The 24,270-nt window shown below is 35.2% G+C and overlaps 1 protein-coding gene across 3 annotated transcripts in view; it reads left to right on the top strand.

Moving 5' to 3' along the window:
* Positions 1–24,270, top strand: part of asap1a (ArfGAP with SH3 domain, ankyrin repeat and PH domain 1a) — a 52,406-nt gene that overhangs the window by 15,628 nt on the left and 12,508 nt on the right. For all 3 annotated transcript variants that reach the window (XM_082172612.1, XM_082172613.1, XM_082172611.1), the window contains 10 exons: positions 2,970–3,042; positions 10,047–10,192; positions 11,604–11,678; positions 14,079–14,128; positions 14,333–14,462; positions 15,416–15,501; positions 18,760–18,835; positions 19,197–19,283; positions 20,262–20,362; positions 23,127–23,196. In XM_082172612.1, coding sequence (XP_082028738.1) covers positions 2,970–3,042; positions 10,047–10,192; positions 11,604–11,678; positions 14,079–14,128; positions 14,333–14,462; positions 15,416–15,501; positions 18,760–18,835; positions 19,197–19,283; positions 20,262–20,362; positions 23,127–23,196 — 894 coding nt within the window. The remainder of the gene's footprint in view (positions 1–2,969; positions 3,043–10,046; positions 10,193–11,603; positions 11,679–14,078; positions 14,129–14,332; positions 14,463–15,415; positions 15,502–18,759; positions 18,836–19,196; positions 19,284–20,261; positions 20,363–23,126; positions 23,197–24,270) is intronic.

Below are 24,270 nucleotides of genomic sequence, written 5' to 3'. Positions count from 1 at the left end.
CACACACACACACAGAGTCACAGTACCGTTCAAATGTTTGTGGTCTGTATAATTAATAATATAAAGAATAAGTATAAAGAAATTGTAGTCAGCAGAATGCATTAAATTGATCATGTAAATGTCATTTATAATGTTAAAAAGATTTATATTTATTATGTTCTTTTGAAATGCTGTTCTTTCGATTCACCAATAACCATGAAGAAACTATATCACTGTTTCCACAAACATATTAAGCAGCAGAACTGTTTTCAACATTGCTAATAATAAGAAATGTTTCTTGAGCACCAAATCGGCATATTAGAATGATTTCTGAAGGATTGTGTGACACTGAAGACTGGAGTATGATACTGAAAATTCAGCTTTGCCATCATAAAAATAAATTACATTTTAAAATATATTAATATAGAAAACCGTTATTTTAAATTGCAATAATATTTCATAATATTACAGTTTTTACTGTTTTTTTTAATCAAAATAAATGCAGCTTTAGTGAGCAAAAGAGACTTCTTTCAAAAAATGTTCCTATTGGTTTGTGTTGTGACTTGCTTGCCTGCTAAACTTCCATCATAAGTGCATTACTTTTTGCTTTTACAAACAATTTTGTAAACCCTTGTTTTCCATTAGAAAGTTACCCTTTCCACTAGAAATGTTCCTTTAAATCCTGGTATAGGCTATAGCTACAGGATGTTGTTCCCCATAACAATGAAATAACAAGGGAAATGACCAGGGATACAAATTTTTTATAAAAAGCTCTCGACCTGGCGAGTCTGTCTGTCCCTGGACCGCAGTGGGCAGTCCAACTTTGGTGTACCAATGTCCAAACATAGCTGCAGAAAATGAGAGAATGGCCGCAGAGGGAAATCATTTATCACATGAGCGGCACATAAGCACTACTTTCATCACCACAGGTTCTTGATCAGTGTGCCGCAGCTGCCCAAATGCTCATTATTTCTCTGCCTCAGCATGCCTTGTGTTCACTGTAGGAGGAGGTACATGAATATGTGTATAGCAGGACATCAGTCTACAGACTGGATTAGAAATGACATGTTTCCTGTCAGGTTTTCCCTGGCCACTCAACTACATAATCAGTATATAAATGGCTGTTTTTGTAATTCACATTTTGTGTTCCTTTTTCATATTTAAAATGTCAGGATTTGCATCTGGTTAAATTGAGCTAACATTATATCTCAATGGTAGAGCAAACAAGAGAAATGATGGGTCTTCAGCATGGGGTCCGCTAATGGTCTGCTAACTATTGTTTGATATTTGTCATTTTTGGAAAAAAATTAAATATGGGCAAAACAAACAATGTTAACTTACACCAAAACTAAAGTATTAAAATGTATTAAAACGTATTCAATGAATACACTAACCTTCCAAATTTTGAGGTTGGTATTATTTTCAAATGTTTTTGAAAGAATTATCTTATGCTCACCAAGGTTGCATTTATTTAATCAAAAACAGTGAATATAGTAATATACACTCTGTGTATATGACATAACAGTCGTTGTATTAATATTTCACAATATTGATACAATTTAAAATAACAGTGTCCTATTTGAATATAGATTAAGATAATTTATTATAAATAATGGTTATTTAAATGACTTCACAATTCATAATAAAGAATGTAAATACATTACTTAGGTACAATGATACTTCTACAGTATGCATCAGTATCCACCTATCTTTTGAGAAAACATTTTATTTCCAGAGAGCTGTCATGAATGTTGAAGGATTTGTTTTAAAGTGTGGCCTTCAGCTCTGTCTTTCTCATTAATCACAATTGAAGGGCTTCTTTAAAAACTTCACAGATTATTTTTGGTTACATTTGAGTGTGTTTGTTTGGGAGGGGTGTGTTTGTATTGGTCGCTGTGACTGTAAGGACACACATCTGTTAGTCACCAGCTGAAACAGCACATGAATGCAGTATGAATGGCAAAGCCTGTTGGTCATGTTCAATGAATGCACTGAATCCGCTTTCCGTGACTAACAAATTAAATTAGTCAAATACAATATATTTATATATATTTGCTTTTTTCCCCAAGATAACAAGTTAATTGCTCTTGAGTCAGCCTGCCTGTATTCCATTCACTTGCATCATTTCCTTTTCATCCAGAGAGACACACGTCTGATAGAATCAGGGAGGGAGGAGGGCATCAGCCAGGACACAAGTTCAAAGTGTCTAAAAGAGTAAAGCAAAGAGTTCACATACAGGAAATGCATGTTTCCCAGGAGTTCAGATTTGGTTTCCATCTTTTAAAATCAGAAATTAGATAGAGGAAAGGAAAGGAAACAGGATTCGATGACACCCTGTTGTTTACTGTCATGCATCAAAATATTTTAAGAGATTTCCAGGAGCGGAGAGACCCTCAGGGGGCATGTCCGGTTCTCTTCTGTGTTTCACAGAGGTTTTGATTTTTAAAATGATATCCACAAAATGACAATGAAGTGCGGTCGAGGGGTTCTCCCCTTCCTGTGCTGCGGTTTCTAGGAAACTGCATGTCAAGGGTCTGTCGTGGTATGTTAAGTTGTGTACCCATTAACCGTCTCATTTAGCCACCCCATGCTGTCATGTCTGAGGAGATTTTGGGTAATGTTCATTAAGTTTATTAGTTAGTTGAATTACTTTTAATCAATATAATTTTAATGTTTAAATATGTCCACAAGTGTATAAGTTGCTTTTCTGTTACTAAATTTGGTGTTACAAGGAATACCTCTGACATTTTCCCCACCTGTCGGCCCATCTGAGCATTGGAAATTCCTTCAAGTCTTTGCAGCTCCTGTGTTGTCATGGTTACAGTGTGATTATGGGATTCCCAATGTGTGGTTATGCTCCTCGGATGGGTGTGGCCAGTGATGTGATTCCTTTTGGAATTCTAAGATCATGAATCATATATGAATCACAGACATTTTTAGCCATGTTTAATAATCACCCTATTCTCTTCTCTTTATCTATGTCTCTCCAGGCTTTGGACCAGGACCGAACAGCTTTACAAAAGGTCAAGAAATCCGTCAAAGCAATCTACAACTCTGGTCAAGGTTAGTTTTGACCCAGCTGAGGGTCTTCAACAGTAAAGTTCTGGGAATATTAAAATATGGCCTAAAATTTTGATAAAATGTGTGGCTGTAATAAAGTGATTTTCCATTTCATAATTGAAAGAAATGGGTTTAATTGGCACATTCATGGTGAAGTACCAATCTAACCCACAATCCTGAAGTGAGAAGTCACTGTTACCATGTAAACGGGAATTGCCATAGCACTTACTGTTTGCAGGCTCCTTCCTATTGTCTCTTCCCCCATTCTGTCTTGGCAAGCTCTAATGCTTACTTGCCCTCTAGGGTAAATCAGCATGAAAGGTCAGGAAATCCTCCAGACCATGTAACTAACATCTCATGAGTGTGACAGTGGTTTCTGGCTTATGCAGTCGCATTATCAGCTTGTAAGTGTTTAGTGTTTACCGCTCCTATTGGCCAAGCTCACAGTCCAGATGGCAAATATCAATGGCTGTTTGATCAGGGCTTCATAATGCCTAATGTTTACACTCTTGTGGACCTGAAATAGACAAAGACATAGGCATGTTGGCAAGGTTGGGATCAGGGCTGGAGATTGTGAAACGAACAGTGTTTAGGACTCTAAAACAGGGCAGACATCTGTGTTTTGCTGCTGTGTGACCTAGAGATGGGTCACAATGGTCGACTAGATGATAAAAGCATAAAAAGACTAAATAAGACGATGAAAGATTTTAAAGCACATCTACAGCCAGACACATCCACATGGATATCTTTGGCAGTTGTCACATCTTGTGTGTATTTTTTTTATACAAACGGTCAAACTTTTAACGCATGAACGAATCTTAAGAAATGCATTTATGCAAAATGCAAAACCAGAATAATTATACAGGGCTTCCATTTCAGAAGAAATTAATTGGAAATTCCAGAAATAATGATAATGATTATTAACAATTTTATTTGTATATTTATTCATCAGTTTATATGTTTATTTTATTCATCAGTTTATATATATATATATATATAATACTAATATACTGTATATACGTAACTAATAATAGTTTTACAGTTACATTTATAAATAATAATTTTATTTGTATAATACCTTTCATGCTTAAAATGCAGCAAGACTACTTTTTGTCTTTTTCAAGACTACAAAGACTACTTTCACACTGTCAGTTTTTGGGATTGACAACCACATTTACCTACAGGTGTGAGTCTCAATGTCCCGTTCAAACAGCAACTTACAGTAGCGTCTCGAATATATTGCTTATATATTAGTATAATACAAGTATTAGAACATATCAGAACATATTACTCCTGTGTTAATCAAACTGCATTGGTTACCTATACGATACAGAACTCATTACAAAGTGTTGTTGTATGTTTTTAAGGCTCTGCATGGCCTAGGACCAGAGTATGTTACTAATTTAATCAGTCATTCTCAATCCAGTTGATCTCTGCGCTCAAATGATCAATTGCTCTTCATGGTTCCGCGATCTCGTTTAAAATGTAAAGGTGATCTGGCATTCTCTGTTGCAGCTCCTAGGCTCTGGAATGACCTTCCTCTGTCTGTTAAATCTTCTTCTACGTTGGGTGGATTTCAGAGTGCGCTTAAAACTTACCTGTTTGCTTTAGCATATTGAAAATGCTTTGTAAGCAGTGTATGTCATATGTTTGCATTGTTTTTATGGTTTATTTTTTATTTGATCTTTTTCTCTACAGCACTTTGGTTCCACTTGTGGTGTTGAAAGTGTTCAATAAATAGAGTTGAGTTGAGAATATTGTCTTGAGAATTCAAGCCTGTATTCTTTTACCAGTAACCATAGCGTCAGTGACAAAAGTAATATCAAAGATGGCGACATTTTAATTATAAAATGGTCGTCAATTTTGATACGACGAGTCCAATCGAGCCGTGAGTCAGACATCAAATCTTTATTAATTGACAGCAGCTTTTATATCTGGAAGGAGAGCGGAGCATTTGATGTCGCGCTGCACGCACATAGAATCAGGGCCGGTTCTAGACATTAGGAGGCCCTAGGCAAAATTAATGTTGGAGGCCCCCCACCCCCAATAAAAAAACACTTGAAACAAATATGATTCCTAACCTTTTTATTTATACAACATTTAATTTTAAAAGCAGTATATTTTTACTTACACAGTACATAAGTTTGGACACATTACTATTTTTAATGTTTTTGAAAGAAGTTTCTTATGCTCATCAAGCCTGGATTTATTTGATCAAAAATACAGAAAAATAATATAGTGAAATATTATTAAAATTTAAAATAATGGTTTTCTATTTTACTATACTTTATATTTCTGTGATGCAAAGCTGAATTTAGTGTCACGTGATCCTTCAGAAAACTTTATAATATTCTGATTTATTATCAAATGTTAGAAATGGTGCTTAAAGGAGAAGTTCACTTTTAAAATGAAAATTCTGTCATCATCACCCTCATGTTGTTTCAAACCTGTATGAATTTCTTTCTTCTGCTGAACACAAAGGAAGATATTTAGAAGAATGTCAGTAACCAGACAGTTTTTGGGTCCCATTGACTTCCATAGTAGGAAAAAAATATACTATGGAAGTCAATGAGACCAGAAACTGTCTGGTTACTGACATTCTTCTAAATATCTTCCTTTGTGTTCAGCAGAAGAAAGAAATTCATACAGGTTTGAAACAACATGAGGGTGAGTATATGATGACAGAATTTTCATTTTAATAGTGAACTTCTCCTTTAATATTTATTTTATAACCTGTGATACTTTTTTTCAGGATTTTTGATTATTAAAAAGTTGTTTTAAAAAAGTCTCCACTATCACTTTTTATATATTTAACACATCCTTGCTGAATATTCCTGTTTTTTTCTGTATTTTTGATCAAATAAATGCAGGCTTGTAGAGCATAATAATAAACTTCTTTCAAAAACATTAAAAATAGTAATGGGTCCAGACTTTTACCGGTACTGTATGTACATATTATTCAAACTTTATCTAAGGTAATCTCTTTTTTGTTTAATGAAGATGTTATTGTTGTTGTTGTTATTTTGCTGTTTTATTCAATTTATTCACAGTTCCAGAATCCCACTTCAGTAGATGAGCATAAGTGCTTTTATATTGCATTGCTACCTTAAATATGCTATACACACAAATCAAGTGGAAGAGAAAGACACGATCGCTACTGAGCAGAAAAAAATATATAAACTGATATTATTGGCGTAATGTAAGGTATAATCTAATCATCAGCAGAATTTAGAAAATAGACCCATAGATATGAGATCCTTTATTTGAAACATTTAAAAATGTTGTAGTGTGTTGGCTTTTTAACTTAGAATACAGACGTCTTGTCTTTTAATTTTGTAGCTTTTTTACTAGTCAGCTCCCGACGCGATGTTATTCATTGTACGCGCAAATTCAAAGCGTCTCGTCTGGGCACGTTAATGACGCTCGCGCTCTTTTAAACTCGTAATAAAGCGGTGAATGATTTTTCCAGAAATGACGCTGATCTACAGTACAAGTTTATATTTAGAATACATTGCAATCACTCCAAAATAGATGACGACAACTCACACACCTGCATTATGAGCTGTGCTTCTTTGTGTGCTTATTAGGCTTTTGCCTCGCAGCACCTGATGGATGCGTTCGTTACACATACTTTCAGAAGCCGGCACCCGCTTTGTAACGGACACATTAATTGGTTTAACTGCAGTAATGTAACAGTCTATGGTTAAGATAAACATCGTCACTATTTTTTAGTTAATTAATAAATATTGAAATAAATTGTAGATAGGACATTTGTACATTTTATTATTTATTTATTTATTTTTGTCCCTCTGTCTGGGCCCCATCCCGCCAATCGGGCCCTAGGCACGTGCCTAGTTTGCCTTTGCGTTAATCCGGCTCTGCATAGAATACAAAACTGACGGTGGAGAACATTTGACTCGATCTAAAACCTTCAGATGACACACAGTTCACAAATTGTCGATGTAAGTGACCGAAAGCGAAACCACTCACGAAAACCTGCAACACATGGTAGAGACGTGCTTTTGCAGCGCAGAACGGCTCTCTCACACTGTATGACGTGACAGACAACTAGTTGTCCAGTCCGGTTCCATTCACACAGTGCAGAGAATGTAGTGTGTAAATGTAACCATACCAAGTTCCTTAAATACAGGACTAAAAACCATATTCTGTTGCTGTGTGAAGATGGCCAAAGTCTCAAAGTGCTTCACAATATAATTCGAAACAAAAAAACACTTTAGAAAGGATTTTTTTTTAATCACTTTTGTGTTATTTCAAGTACTAAAAAATGTGTTTTATATTTAATATGTCGGTCCAATCTTTTGAGTGCAAGTTTATGCATTTGGGAGAGATTCATAAGCTCATAACAAAGACATAACAGTCAGAAATGATAAACACATTTTTTTTGTTCTATGGGCTGTTTACACAATACCCTGAATGAGCACTTTTAACACACTGAGATTCCCACAGATTGTTCCTCTTGTCCCACAGAGTCCATAACGGCTACAGTAAACCTTCCCATCTGTTTGTTTAGAGAAGGTGACAGTCCCCTTATTTCAGGTTACCAGCTCGCTTAGTTCCACTCAACAAGTCAAATGTACCTTTTGCTCACATTGCCATTTAATTATATGAACGTAGCCTCTGATTGTTATACTAATAATAGGACATGGCTGTGATGTGGCGATTTAAGTGATGTGATACAATATGTAAGACTTCCTCTTGTGACCTGCAGTGCTTGATCAGATTGATTGGCTGACCTCTCTCTGACCTCAGTATTCCTCAGAGAGCACACGGCCTCTACGCCTCTTCAGCAATACAGGGACATCTCCATCATGATTCAGCAAATGGCAGCAGAAATGTCACCTTTTCAGTTTGTGAACGAAAGCAGCCGCTCATGTTGCACATCACTCTGCTCGCTGATGCTGTCTTCCTGAAGTGTGCAGTGTATCTTACTGTGTGCAGCAGGCAGAGGATGTAAACCGGCTCCCGCTGTGTTATCCACTCTCTGCTGTGTGTGTTGCAGGTGGCCTCAGTGTCATGATCCTGTTTAATCAGATGTGACTGTATAGTAAGCACTCTAATCAGCTCCAGATGATTAATACCTGAGCTCTTGACACTTGGCATGGGGCGTTTGTTCTCTGTTGAATTTCAGAGGTCTGCTCATGTCACTTTGCTCACAGTCTTGTTTAGATCTGTCTGCAACCTTTTAATCCATTTGTGACATGGTATGATCTACTTATCTTCTCTGCTGACATCAGTGGACCATGTTCACCTGTGTTTACCCTAAAAGTCTAGAGTAAGAGTTCGTTTATCATGACCTTAATTTTTTTTTATATATTATGATATGACTGGGACTCCATGTGGCGATAGTCTTTTTTGGCATCTAGTTGACCATTTATCATGATCTTACATTTTTTATATAATGGGTTCTATTAGTATTAGTGTTAGTAAAAGTATTAGTATTAGTGTTTATTTTATATTTATAGTGCATTTAATGCATACAATTAATAAAAGATGCTATGCAACTCAAATTAACTTTAATTATTTTTAGTATTAGTAGTGATATTTATGTATATAATTTATGAATACAATATACAAAGAATATACAAATCAAATTATTGTTATTATTGTTAATAATTCAACTGAAAGCAAAATAAATGATTATTAGTAGTAGTATTAGTATTAATTTTTATATTTATAATGTATTTCTAAAATAAATGAACAGCTCTATACAAATAAATAAAAAAATACTACTAATACATTTATTTATATAGCTCCTATCATAAAAATCAGCTCAAAGTCAGTGTTTAACAGATCAGACTATAAAACCTCTTTAGAAAAGAGTTATTTTTTTTTTTTTTACACTTAGACTTTTTGTGTTATTTCATAGTTTTGATGACTTCACTATTATTCTAAAATGTGGAAAATAATAGTATACAAAAAGAATAATTATGTCGTCCAATCATTTTTATCTGAGCTTTATGAATTTAGCAGAGATTCATATGCTCATAATTAGCTGACATAAACAGTCAGAAATGAGCTCATCTATTTATTTTTTTGGTTCATGGGTTGTTTGCACAATACTGATTCCCTCAGATTGTTGAGTCCATAACGGCTGCAGTAAAACTTCCCATCTGGTCATTTAGAGAAGGTGACAGTTCCCTATTTCAGGGTACCAGATCTTTTAACTCCACTTAACAAGACAAATGACCTAATAACGCCACTGTGCCATGGGCTGGGGTCCCAGTGCGGAGCTATGGGAAGATGATGAAGCAATACCAGATGATGTGGTGTCCATACTGTGTTTTCAAAGTAAAGAATAGTATGGAGACCCTAAACTTGAACAGCACTAAAGATGGTCATATTAGAAATTCTCTTCATTCTTCTTATTACACAAGAGACTGTTGTGTTGTGTTTTTTTTTTAATGGACAAATTGTGAATGGGCACCTGCATTATTTTTCTGTTGGCAATGATGACCTTGACCTTGACCTGTGCCCAGTGAGGAGCAGCTTTAGCACATATGTGTATTGACAGGGCTATTATTGGTTCACTTGACATCCTGTGGGCTGGGATTCACACAGGAAACTGCCCTAGTTGACAAATGTGCAGGGAATTGAGGAATTGTTTTCTTCCTCCACATGGTATGCTATTTAAAATGTCTTTTTTTTTTTTGATATATGACATAACTCCATCCTCTAGGGTCATTTTTTATTAGTTGTTTGGTTTTTATGTTAACCAGTAGGTAGGGTTATACATTCTTGAAGTTGAATGTTTTGTTTTCTCAAAATACTTTTTATTATTTCAGCTAAATATACAGACAAGTATTTATTCATAGGTTTATTAGGCAAAAAGATTGAAAATGTCCAGGAACGTGTTTCAAAACAGTATTGAAGTCATTATTTTTGCAATTCCATTGGTGATGAAAGTGGCGCAGAAATTACACACTTCACCTTTGAATAAAGTATATTCCAATTCTTTCATAAAATGCATGGTCTGTTTTTCTTTACAGATCATGTGCAGAATGAAGAGAATTATGGGCAGGCACTCGACAAGTTTGGCAGCAACTTCATCAGCCGAGATAACTCTGATTTGGGAACAGCCTTCATCAAGTTCTCTGGCCTTATTAAGGAGCTGGCCGCTCTCCTCAAGAACCTGGTGAGGGGTAGTGTACTGTTTTATGTATTAATGTTTGTATGTTTTTATGTATTGTAATATTATAATATAATAACTATAAATGATGCATAATTATGTGCAACTAACCCTAATCCTAACCCTATAGTAAGTACATGTACTTTATTATTATTACTCAATACTTAAATGTATAATTACACTGTTACATGAACACCTTAAAATAAAGTGTTACGTAATTTTTTTATTTGTATTTTTTTAGTATTTGTATTTTTAAATATATATATCTTTTTTTTTAATGAGGATTATTTGAACAACTTAGGAACTAACTAGTTTAGTTAAAGCTGCAGTCCATAACTTCTTTGGGTTATAAAATATCCAATATATATTTTTGAGCAAGTACATAACCAGCCAGTGTTCAAAACTATCTGCTTGCCTTAGCTCGATTCAAAACGGTAAGCTTGTAATAATGTTTCTAATTCCAGTGGTACTGGTGGATTTCCACGTCATTGTCTTTGCGTCATTACGTCACATCTGTACACATAAAGGTGTCTCGGCTAGTAGGCTATGTTGCGTGTGAGGATGTTGGAGGTGGAGATTTATAGTCTTTTCTCACAGCACTTGATATAATTAAACGTATCAATTTGATGGCGGATCCAGAAAGGTTCAAACGACAATCAGTGACAACTGGAGATTCACCCTTTGTAAAATGCAAAAGACTTCGGACTTCGGAGTGGCTACAGAAAAAAAGAGACTGCAACCGGGTCTGTGCGAAAACAATGACAAATATCAGAAGGACATTAAATGTAGTCACACAATGCTGATGTTGTTAACATGAACAATTTGAGAACAAAGTATAATTTGCACGGTTTGACGTGATATAATAAGCGATCGTTAGATTTAATCAGTGCGATTTACTGCAATGCTTTTTTTCCCTTAGTTGGTCAGAACAAAAGTGGATGTTACTTACTTTAGAATCTGTGATTCTGAATGACAGTTTCCACACCGGCGCGGTGACTGACAGCCGCACATTCTCCTTAAAACATTGGATCCATCCGCGCTGTGCCGTGCCGAGGCACAACCCACGTAAAGTTGATAATTCCGCGAATAACTGCAATTTCAGATTTCGAACAGAGATGGCGACAAAGAGGAAAAACTACGGACTGCAGCTTTAGTAATGAAAAGTTGAGAAGAATTGGACAGCATTTTAATTGTTTATCATGATTATTTAGATGTTTTAATGTTTAAACTAATACATATACTAAAGTAACAGTAATTTTGATATTCCCACACATTTCTTGCTTTTATAAATATCCTCAAATAGTCCTTTAAAGCTGATAATTTGATTATTACCATTCTTGTACAGTACATGTAGTGTGTTCTCTGATCATAAGCTGTATGATAACTGTTCTGATTCTCCTCTGACTCTTCTCCTCAGCTCCAGAGTCTCAGCCACAATGTCATCTTCACCCTGGACTCTCTGCTCAAAGGAGATCTGAAGGGAGTGAAGGGGGTAAGATTTAATTCCCTGTCTCTGGACTTAACTAATTGGAAAGGCCCCCTCTGAGGAACACCCTGATTTACTGCCCCATATTGGTCTTAAATGAGTCCCTTTGGATAAAAAAATGCACACTGTAAATCACATTGGAGTTTAATTGCAGGGTTCTTCACGCCACTGTCGTCTATGAAACACAGTGCTGAAGGAATGGCCACTGTTAGTGCTAGTAAACAGTGTGGGAGTATTTAACGCCCTTTGACTCAGTCGGTTTGAAGTGTTTTCTGGTTGACTGGAGGAAAGAGCTCAGGCGTCAAACTGACCACTCTTGTCAGCAGGCTTGATGTCTCAGGCTTGAAGGTAAACATGTAGTGATTGTGAAAATTACTTAGTCTAAGTGTAGGGCCGTCTCACACTGAGCTGTTTTGGAAGGGCTGTCTGATTGTTTTTACATTAGCATGACCCAGGCTAAGAGCTTCAGCAGCATCAGCTGAATTTCTGAGTGGAAGTGATGAGGCTTCACTTTTTTGCTCAGTAGACAGAGGTTACATACCTACCAGCCCCCACTCTTTCTCTCTCACTCTCTTATCTCACTCATACTTTGTCTCTCTCTTTCTTTCACCCTCTTACTCAGCGGAAACAAAACCATTTTCTAAAGCCCTTATTGACAGAGGCAGAGGCAGTTGAAGGGTATAAGTGCAGTCCCTGGAGGACATTATCAGCTCTCTCTAAAATCTTTTCTGCACTGGAACAGATGCCTCATAACCCATTAACAAGCACCTACACCAATGCTCCTGTATGTTTAACCAGGACTCACTCAGAGACTCTTAAAGGGATAGTTCACCCAAAAATTAAAACTAGCCCATGATTTACTCACCCTCAAGTTATCCTAGGCGTATATGACATTCTTCTTTCAGACAAAAACAATCTGTGTTATATACAAAAATGTCCTAGTTCTTCCAAGCTTTATAATGGCAGCGAATGGTTGTTTCTGTTTTGAAGTCCATAAAAGTGCATCTATCCATCATAAAAGTGCTCCACATGGCTCCGGGGGGTTAATAAAGGCCTTCTGAAGTGAAGCGATGCGTTTGTGTAAGAAAAATATTCATATTTAACACGTTACAATGTAAAATTCTAGCTTCATATAAATTCACCAACTAACCATTCAGAAATGTCATCTACATGTTGTCACTTCTTCTTGAGTCTCTCCATCTTTCTGACTTCAGTTTGAACATAAAAGGCTAAACGTTTTTGAAATTTTCAGTGCATGTGTGCGTGAGTGCAAGCTGTTGAAGCCCCGCCCCCCGTGCTGGGAGCAGCAGCTCATTTGCATTTAAAGAGACAGACACAAAAACGGTGCATTTAGCAACATATAGCAACTTTAACGTGCTATATAAAAATATATGTAGGGTATTTTGAGCTAAAACCTCACATTCACTCTCTGGGGACATCAAATACTTATTTTACATCTTGTGAAAAGGGCATTATACCACCCCTTTAACATGTATTAGGCTTTAAAAAATAGAAAAACTTTAAATTTAAGTGAACTTAAAACAATCTTCACATAAAGCCATTTTAATAAATGTCGCATTTACCTGTGCCCTTCAGTATATCAGGGCTCAATTTTTTCTGGCCTCAACCAGTTCAGCTTTTTACTTGCCCTGTCAAAATGAACAAAAAGTTATTGTTTTTGTTGTTTATGAACCATGTAACCTTGTAAACAGTGCTTTGAGATTTTCAGGTAGGTCTAACAGGTAGTAGGATACTGAAATTGAATAAAGTTATCAAGCACTTTACAGTCTTCACTGCATGTACACCACTTCACTGTACACCAGTGTAATATTGCAGTGTAATATTTAAGATTGCATTTAAGATTGCATTGGCATGTCTTTTTGTGCTCTGACTTAAATGTATCCAGAAGCATAAAATGCTGTAGGTTTCTGGATTTTGCTTCCGCAGTAGGAATACAGTATATTCATGCTGTGAACAAATTGGTGCTTATACCCTTGCTAAGAATCCAGCAAACTGATACACTTCAGATAAAGTAACACACTCCAAAAGGACTCAGCCAAAACATCTGTGTGTTTCATGATCAATTATTATTTGAGCAGATGAACATTTGGGTAGTTGGAAAGTGAATAACGTCATTAAGTCCAGAGAATAGGTTCCTGAGAGTGGGAAAATCTGATAATAAAGAAATTGCATTACCACAGTCCATATCAGTCACTACTGTACATCAGCAGTCTGAGTTTTATAGTAGTGTTCTGATCAAACCTCTTTAAATTTAGATGATTTCTTTGTGGTGCTTTATATTGTATAATAATGTGTTCAGTTTAACAACTGTAGAAAATGGTCTATAACTCTGCACAGTAAACCTAATTTCTCCTTGCACTATTTATTTTATTTCCCTCAACACAGGATCTTAAAAAGCCTTTCGACAAGGCCTGGAAAGACTATGAGACCAAGTTGTAAGTATCATTACCTTGTGTTTATTTTTTGGTCGTTGTATACAAAATGTTGTTTAATGTAATGTGGTGATGTACAGCAGTTTTATTGTCAAACACAACAATATCATCATCATGTTAGTGAAAGAGCCACTTGCGGTAACCTATGTCTGAACTTCTGCTTATTGTTTCTCTGTCATCTTCTGGTTCTTGTCTTTTTCGCCATAGCACGAAGATTGAGAAGGAGAAGAGGGAACATGCCAAGCAGCACGGCATGATCCGTACGGAGATCACTGGCGCTGAGATCGCAGAAGAGATGGAGAAGGAGCGGAGGATCTTTCAGCTGCAGATGTGTGAGGTGTGTGGGCTTGTGAGGATTTAAACTTTCGGTCTCGTTCTTCCGAGAAACGTTAGCTTGACAGTAGTTTTGATTGTTCAGCAACTTTAGTTTGTCTCCTTGTTCTCTTCTGCCATGATGTCTGCTCTAACTTGAGGTGTTGTGAAAGGCTAGGAGATTTTCTGATGTGTTCATATTTTTCACCCGGCAGCAAGTTTTGAAGTGGCTGCTTGAGACATTATTGCACAGCAGTGTCTTAGCTCATGAATATTAATTAGGCTGTTGTGACGTTGCTAGGTAACATTACTGAACCATCCATTCACACAACCTGATTAATATTCATGAGTCAAGCCTTTGCAACAGTGGGCTTTGTATAATCAGGTGCAGAATATGCTTGAGTACAGACATACCAAGATATCACACCAGCTTTATGTTTGATCACGTTTTTACATTATATTTTACTGTCTTTATAAATATTGTACACGTATATTTCCAAGATGTATTGATATGAATATCAGGTCTGTGTTAAGAGTATTTGGTCGTCTTTGAGATGCAAACAAAAATGATTATATCAACAATTTAATATTGAATTACATAGTACAAACCATTTAATCATAACCAATAGGTTTCAAGGCTCACTTCAATCAAATCAAAACTGCTTTTATTGGAATTGGATTTCATAATCTAAACAATATACAAAGAAACTTAAAATGCAAGTCATTAAATATATGTTATTAAGTGTATAATAACAATTGATGCAGGCTGAAGTGGTCCCGTCCATATTTCTGTTTAAACCAGATGTGTTAGGGTGGAGCATTTAAACACAATTCTTATAGTTGAGCCATTTTAACCACTTCAAAGCAAGCGTGTGTGTGTGTGTTTGTGTGTGTTTAGAAGGGAGCAGCATCTCAGATGTTCTTTCCTATTAACACACCAGTGTCTCTATGTGCTTTATTATCTGTGGTTCCCAACAGTACCTGATCAAAGTGAATGAGATTAAGACCAAGAAAGGAGTGGATCTCCTCCAGAATCTCATCAAGTATTATCATGCACAGTGCAAGTGAGTGTCCCAGAATCCTGTTTTCTTACTGATTGGTCTGTTATTGTAATTCCTAAGAAATGTCTCCTAGATTAGTTAAGATTTTAGTATTTTGATATTAAATTGAGATATATTATCTTCAAAGAGGTTGTAATTGCACACAGTTATTAATTGTACACTACCGTTGGTAAGATTTTTTAAAAAGATGAAGAAATTAGTACTTTCTTAATTAGTACTTAATTATTCTAGAGCTGCTGTAAAGCCAAAACAATCTCTGTTACTTTAATGTCCTATTATCACTGTAAAGCTGCTTTGAAACAATCTATATTGTTAATAGCGCTATATAAATGAAGGTGACTTGACTTGACTTTTATTCAGCTGGGAATGGATTCAATTCATCAAAAGTGACAGTTAAAGGCTGGAATACACTACTAGGGCTGTCAACGAATATTCTAAATTCGAATATATATTCGAATAGTTTTAAAAAACAGAAATTCGAACGTGAAAATTAATATTCGAATGTGAATTTCGAATATGGAAAAACACGCCCGCGGAAGCAGAGGCGCGGCTGTCTGCTTTGCGAGTGGGCGCGCGCGCTGCCTGAGGGACAGGTCACACGAGTCGCACTGTCTAGCACAGCGTCACTGCTGAAAGTTGACAGTGCACTAAAAGACAATGGAATAAATTGCAGTCAGTTTTTCCTTTTTTTAATACAAGCACCAATAATGTAAGTAGCCTTTTTCTTTTTTAATAGCACTTTATTTTTTATGAACCTCAGGGTAAAAGTTCTTTGTTGTCACATTTCTCGGAATTGTGTGCCTCATTTTATTTAAAGTTAAACAGAAAAGTTCCATGTTTACCACAGCACAGCTCGCTCGGAGCGTTCAATGTCGGTTCTATACTGTAAAACTTAAATTAATGTTAATACATTTGTTTCAATCACTGAATGAAGCCTGCTATATTTGGGGCAAGAGTCGCGACCTTAAATTGCTTGCACAAAACTCTTGATCAGCACTCAACATGTGCTTATTGTTGTTAATTTAAACCGTTATGAGCAGAGAGAGCGTGAGCGTGAGGGCGCGAGAGAGAGAGAGAGTGCCTGCGAGTGAGCGAGACTGAGGTCTGCGGTCTTGGCCATTAGTTTATTTACTTGGTTTTGTGTTGGTAATACATTGTCAAATATGTTTAAACTTAAATTAACTACCTATACAAGTTATGTATGTCTCTTTGTATTAATTTGTCCTGTTATTGACGTAATGCGCGTCATTGAAAAAATGCGCAACCAGATGTTCGAATAGTTCGAATATTCGTGTGTTTTTTAGAGGGAATATTCGAACGTCATTTTTGAGCAATTTTGACAGCCCTATACACTACACAAATTTTTAAATCTGAACAGATTTTAGAAATTTTTATTGGTCATAACGTCTGGAGAAAAACAGCGCAGACACTAGACAAAGATGAAACTTTCTAGAGTGCATGTTTCAACCGCCTCTGTTCGTGCACGCTATTGTTACGTCCCAGGTCTAGGGTCCAGGAGAATAACATAAATAACTTTGTTACACCTGACTTCTTGTTTCTTTCTTTTTATTATTTTGAAACAAGTTGTTCAAATTGGTAAATACGGTCAGCACAAGACATCAAAAAGAAGCAAATTAATTTCAGGGTTTGGGTCAAAGCCAAAATAACAAACAAAATTGAATCGACCTTTTTTTCAGAGAAAACGTATTATCCTATCAAAGAAAAAAAACGTTTAAACAAAATACAGATACTAAACTGACTCCCTTACTAATCAAAAACAAGAGAAAACGTAATGTTCACAACAAAGAAAAAATGGCACCGCAACCCCTACGGCTTCCGTGCTGAAGTGCAGTGACATTTACAATAATTATAATAATGAGCGAAACACTTGAGCCACGTTGAGTGTTAAAAGAAAACCGTTTACAGAAAACCTTACAAAAGAAATGAGAAAAGAACAACAAACCAGGGGGGTAAGGTGAGAGGAAAATAAATAACACCGTATTTCTATTTATAAAAGTCACTACACAGAGTTAATTCTCTTTCCAACAACAACAACAGTTTCAACGACAGCGCTATGAACAACATTCCCCTCCCCTCCAGATCCACGTCTCTTCCTTTTTTTTAAAGACGCGCAGTCCCATCTTGACCAACCACGGGGCACGTTACCAACACATTCAATTAGGGCGGTGCAACCTGCAGAATTGAGAGAGAGAGAGAGAGAGAGAGAGAGACACACACACACCATACACAACATGTCTCAGCATAACACTATCAAATGGAGTAAACGTTGAATGGCGCCGGGTTCGACTGTATGCATATGCTAGCGAATGTGTAAAAAAAGAAGTATACTTTAGTCTTTAGAGGTGGTTGTTTTATCTGTCAAATTTTTAGGCTAATTTGTTACACATGTTCTGTAAATGCACTTTTTTTTATTGTTATTATATTTGTTGTATTAATTGCAACACTGGTAGATAAAGGACAGCTTTGGTTTCAGTATTGACGCATCATACACTACGATATATGTTCTAAAATCAGTTCAAAATATCAAACATGTTTTGATATCCTCTGGTTCTATGGAATCATTGTCTGAAGCTAAGAAATCGGAGTCTGTGCCTATCATACAGTATGCGATATTCTGTGAAATCTGCCAACTCCGACTGCCCAAATTCTGCAGACTTTTGCCAACTATTGTCGACTCATCCAGACAGCAAATCGTGGCAAAAATCGGAGCAAAATTTGTGTAGTATTCCAGCCTTAAAAATGTATAATGTTACAAAAAATGTTTTATCTATTTAAAATAAATGCTGTTATTTTTAACTTTTTTATTCATCAGAATCCTGAAACAAATGTTAACAAATCCTGAAACAAAACTGTCAGATTGTCCTGACAGTTTACACAAAAATATTAAGCAGCTCAACTGTTTTCAGCTGTGATTAATATTAATAGATGTTTCTTGAGTACCAAATCAACATATAAATTGATTTCCTGAAGGATCATGTGACACTGAAGTGAAAATTAAGTTTTGCCATCACATAAGTACATTTTAAAATGTATTAACATATAAAATACTTATTTTACAATGTAATAATATTTCATGATATTACTGTTTTACTGTATTTTTGATCAAATAATGCAGCTTTGATGAGCCATGAGTGTAAATGACTTAAAAAATCTTAACGACCCCAAACTTTTGAACAGTAGTATACATAGTGTTAAACAAATGCATAACAACCTTTCATTTGTGCTTGAATTTTCTCTCAGTTTTTTCCAGGACGGCTTGAAAACCGCTGACAAGTTGAAGCAGTATATCGAGAAATTAGCAGCTGATCTCTATAATGTTAGTAAACCTTTACATTTGTGCTTCTTTAGACCTGTTTTATAGTTTTCTGTTATGTTGTTAGTTCTTTTACTATGCATGCAGCTCTGCTTATGAGAACATTATGATTAAATTAAATATGATATCATAAAACATAAGCATTATTGATATGTGAGTCTATGAGTGAAATATTATCTCATATTCAGACAGGAAAAAGTAAAGCTCAAACCAACTGTTTCTTTGAAAAAGTAATAAAGGTTAACTAGCAGTGCCTCCTCAAGAAAGTGTTTACTCTTCTGCAGACATCTTGAAATGAGGAAACTGTTTGTTTTATATTGTTTATTTCTCCCCATATTGTAACTCTGTAAATCTTTACTGTCAGATCAAACAGACCCAGGACGAAGAGAAAAAACAACTTACAGCTCTCAGAGACCTCATCAAGTCATCCTTACAACTGGACCAGAAAGAGGTAGGTAGATCAGCGGAGGATGTGTCCTGTGCCTTTAATCTGCAGTGACCCTTTTGTCTTTGAAGGATCACTGAGGGTAATCTATAATAGTGCAATCACTTCCATATATATCATGCAACAATGGGTTTACATGCTGTACTCAGCATTAAAGATATGAATGAGTCCAGATGTGAATATGCTTTTCATGTCCAGTTTGTCCTGACATTTACTGCCTCTGAGAGACTGTGAAGTAGGTTTTCAGTGTTTGTGTGCGAGCGCACATGTTCTCATGAGAGAGAGGAAACATGGACATAAGGGTCAGACAGTGACAACACAAGCTCTTTTGTAGAGCCCAGCGTTTGATCTTTTATGTGTTTTGTTTGGAGTTGATGTCCATTTGAACCGGACATTTCTGGTCTCGATTGAATAACAATGCCCTGCGTTGTATTATCCTCGGATACTGCTGTGAACATTGCAACGCTAGGTTTGCTCTCATTTTTATTCAACGCACAAATGCAATAATAATAATCTGACATCTGCATTTCTGACTCCTTTCCTCCTTTCTCTTTCACTGCCTTCCAACTGAAGTCTAGGAGAGTAAGTTCATAAAAGTAATGTTTAGTGTTTGCCAGACTTTTTTCCTTTGTCTGATTTTATTATATATACTGTGTGTGCAAATGTCTACTGACAATTTTTCATTTAATACAATAGAATTTTACTATCATATTGTGGTTGCATTTGGTACTAGAATAAAATACTGAATATTTCTTCTTCATTTTCAATCATATTGTTTCTTTGTTTGTTTTGTTTCTTTTCAGTTTTGTTTTATGAAAAATAAAAATCCCAGATTTTCAATGTAGTGTCAGACTTTTGATCACACTTTTTTCCCCCGTTTATGATAAGGTTTCATTTACTAAATTTATGATCGTATAATGGCATGCTAATTTGCTCGGTACGGTTTATTCGTTAGATTTTGAATGTTTTTGTTGTGATGTGCAGGATTCTCAGAGCAAGCAGAGCGGTTACAGTATGCACCAGCTGCAGGGCAATAAGGAGTTTGGCTGTGAGAAGAAGGGCTATCTCTTCAAGAAGAGTGATGGGTGAGCTCACACACTGATGTGAAATGTAGTCAGATGAGTTATGTGACTTAATTGTCTCTTGATTGTGTCTAATGGAATTGGCTACACTGTAATTGATTGGTTCAACACCACATTGCTTCTGATCACTGCTTCTTCCAGCTCTAAAGTGTCAATTCACTTAAATATATTCAGTATAAACATCAGGCATCACGATGCTTTACCATAGAAGATGTATCATTAGGCATTACCCTTGAATAAGCTCTTTTAAAAGCATTTATGGCACAAATCCCATGGATTAGTGTTTTTTTTTTTTAAGTATAACATTTTTACATTTTTTTTTTTTTTTGAAAAGAGTTTATCTAACATAATACAGTACCAAAAGTTGGGCATAGTAAGGTTTTTCAAAGAGAAAGAAATACTTTTATTTAGCAAAGATGCTGTAAATTGAGCAAAAGTGACAGATTTTTATAATGTAAAAAATAATAATTTCAATTTCAAATAAACACTGTTTAATAAAAAAACAATAAACGTCTTTTAACACTGATAATAATAATGTTTCTTGACATTTCGTCCCCTTGGAATTATAAGGTTCTATCTGCGTTCTGAGCAGTTTTGAGATATTGAGCTTCAAAGTTTTTGCATTACATATAGGAAAATTTATATGGGGAACAAGTTTCTTTCAAACATGAAAATAACAGGGACCCTAAATGTACTCTAAATATACAATATCAAAATCCTCTCAAATTTGTAAATGGGGATTTTTGGAATGGGTCAAATGCAGATAGAACCTTCTAATTCTACAAAAACACTTTTCGCTTAGAATTATAAGGTTCTATCTGCTAAAACATTATTTGAACACTAAATATAAAATTATTAATGTTGTAACAATGTCTCAACATGTGTTAGAAAGTAAAATTTTATCCTTTCTATGACATTTATTTCATATTTTTAGCACTTCCATGTATTTAGGACATTTCAAATTAAGCAAGGTAGGTCTAAATATTTTGTCCAGTGCAGATGTTAATTTTTGATACCAATTTGGTGGGTAATTAAACACATTATTGCAGAAATTGTTACTTTAATCTTTCTTTTGTTTAGACCGAAAGCAGCTACTGTAATACATCTGAGCAGGACTTTATTCCACCTAAAGTGGGCCAGGTAAAATGGCTTTCTCTCTAGACATCAGTATGGCTGAAATAACATGCTAATGTTTATTGTTGTAATTAAGACCCCATCAATTAAATGGTTGACTATTTGACCTTTAAGGCTTAATATTGTAAAAATTAAGACATTTTAAGACTTTAAAAACTGCAAGAAAACAGACATGCTTCAGCAAATTAATTCATAGTTAATAATCATTGAAAAATGATTCACTGACTATATAATCACAAAAAATGTCGGACTCATTTTTTAAAGGGATAGTTCACCCAAAAAATACAATTCTGTCATAATTTACTCACCCTCAAGTTGTTTCAAACCTGTATGAATTTCTTTTTTCTGCTGAACACAAAATAAGATATTTTGAAAAATGTCTGTAACCAAACAGTTGATGGACCCCATTGACTTCCATAGTATTTTTTTTTCCTACCATGGAAGTCATTGGGGTCCATCAACTGTTTGGTTACAGACATTTTTCAAAATATCTTATTTTGTGTTCTGCAGAAAAAAGAAATTCATACAGGTTTGAAACAACTTGAGGGTGAGTAAATTATGACAGAATTTCCATTTTTGGGTGAACTATCCCTTTAAAACACAGAACTATAATACTCTCTGTGACTCATTTTTTAAAACACAGATTTATACTCTCTATGACTAATTTTTTGATTGGTCCTCTTCTCTGCATTCAAAGTGCTGATTGGCTCACGCAGATAGAACCTTATAGAGCCAAGTTAGAGTTCGACTTTGTAGATAGAACCTTTTTGTTTTTTCAATAAAAAGTCCCAAAATGTACACAACTTTAAAAAAAACATCACATAATGTAAATAAGTTGTCACAGAATAAGAATATGTGAATAACTCAATTTTGACAAAAATGTCAGATAGAACCTTATAATTCCAAGGGGACGATTTCTTGACATTGACACATGTGACACTGAAAACTGGAGTAATGATGCTGAAAATTCACCTTAGCTATCACAAGAATAAATGACATTTTAAAATATATTAAAATATAAATTATTTTAAATTGTAATAATATTTCACAATATTACTGTTTTTATTGAATTTTTTTAATGGAAATGCAGCCTTGGTGTGCGAGACTTGGAAGAAAAAAGGTCTTACTAACCTCCAAATTTGTAATGGTTTTTTACAAAGGTTTTTTTTTTTTTTTTTTTTTTTTTTTTTTTTTTTTTTACATAAATTGTAGTGCTGGCTGTGTTGAACCAATTAAACCTGTAGTAAAAATGTATTGTATGAAAAAGATATCAAATAAATATATTTTGTGTAGTTTATGGGAAATATAAGTTTATCAATAACTATAAACCAACACCTGTTAAGGAACAAGAATCCCTTCCACTTAGGAACAACTTGATTTAGGCTATATTTGCAACCCTTTTTAAAATTTTATGAATTTTGTTCAATTCACACATTGTGAACAGAGTTCCACTGATTTCAAACCTTATTTAGTAGCTTACTCATGGAAAACTACCTTCTGACTTTGAAAGAATGTGACAGAACAGAATTGGTATTCTTCTTAAATTAAATAAATCAAACATTTTCCTCCTTTGTTCCAATTATCAAGCCATCTTAGAGATTCTAAGGACGGGTGTAATGATTTTCATTCACAGGATCCGTAAGGTGTGGCAGAGGAGGAAGTGCTCAGTGAAAAATGGCATCCTCACCATCTCCCATGCCACAGTGAGTACTTCACTAACCAGAGTAATACTACGAGATATACTCACAGAATATGCTGATATTTGCTCTAAAATGATGTTTGGTCTCATTTAATTACTACTTACCTATCGAATGTAATATTTTTTAGTTCAATTTTTTTAATTAATTATAGCTGTAGCTTTTAAACTGTTGTATATAAACGGTGAAGCAACACAGCTGCCACAATTTAAAAATCTTTTTGTTTTCTCACTTTAGCACTCATTCAAAACTATCTCTCACCGTGTAAAGGTGAACATGGGGGGTAGTGCTGCCCAGTTACCATAGAAACATGCACCCGGTGCAATCTGACTCATACACTGATGATATTAGCACGAACGAGACCCAGCATGCTCCGGGCCCCAGGTGGTCGATGAGTTTCCTGGTGTAATCTGCTGTAAGGACGCTCCGTGTGGAGCGAATGCATTTTGGTCTCTCGTCTCTGTGGCAATGTGCTCATATTCCTGTCTGATAGCATTTTAATATGCTCCAAACCCTAACCTAACAGTCTGCATACCTCATAGGTTTGTCTTAAGTCTGAAACCATCGATCCTGTGTTGGATACTCCATTGCAACTAATTACATTTTATTGTAAAAATATTTTCACATGTTTCTGAAGGATGATTTCTACAATACTGCCCAGATGTCACGCATGAACTGTGTTGGCAGTCCATCAAGGCTGTTATTGTTACCAATATGGAGCTATAGCAATCTATTTTACCACATTACTTCCAGCAAAGGCTTTTGTCCCTAGAGCTTTTTTTGTAGATTTTCTCATTTTTATTTTCTCAGCAAAACATTCTCTCTGGGATTTGAGTTAGACAGTAATGTGTGCAAAAACACATTATTTATACAAGTGTTTCTAAAATATTTGTATAATTAAATATTGTTATGACTTCTCATACTGACATGTGTTTAGTTACATACATCAATTAATATATAAATCAAGTTGTCCAACTATTATTATTTTGTTTTCTTATTTCTCTTATCTCTCTTATTTTTTTAACCTACCCTAGCAATTTTCACTGACCCCACTACACAGATATATATAAATGTTATTTT

The sequence above is a fragment of the Leuciscus leuciscus genome (genome assembly GCF_965113295.1).
Source record: "Leuciscus leuciscus genome assembly, chromosome: 6".
In the NCBI taxonomy this organism is placed as follows: domain Eukaryota; kingdom Metazoa; phylum Chordata; class Actinopteri; order Cypriniformes; family Leuciscidae; genus Leuciscus; species Leuciscus leuciscus.
The sequence above is the reverse complement of the archived record's forward strand: the minus strand, read 5'-3'. Positions and strand labels throughout refer to the sequence as shown.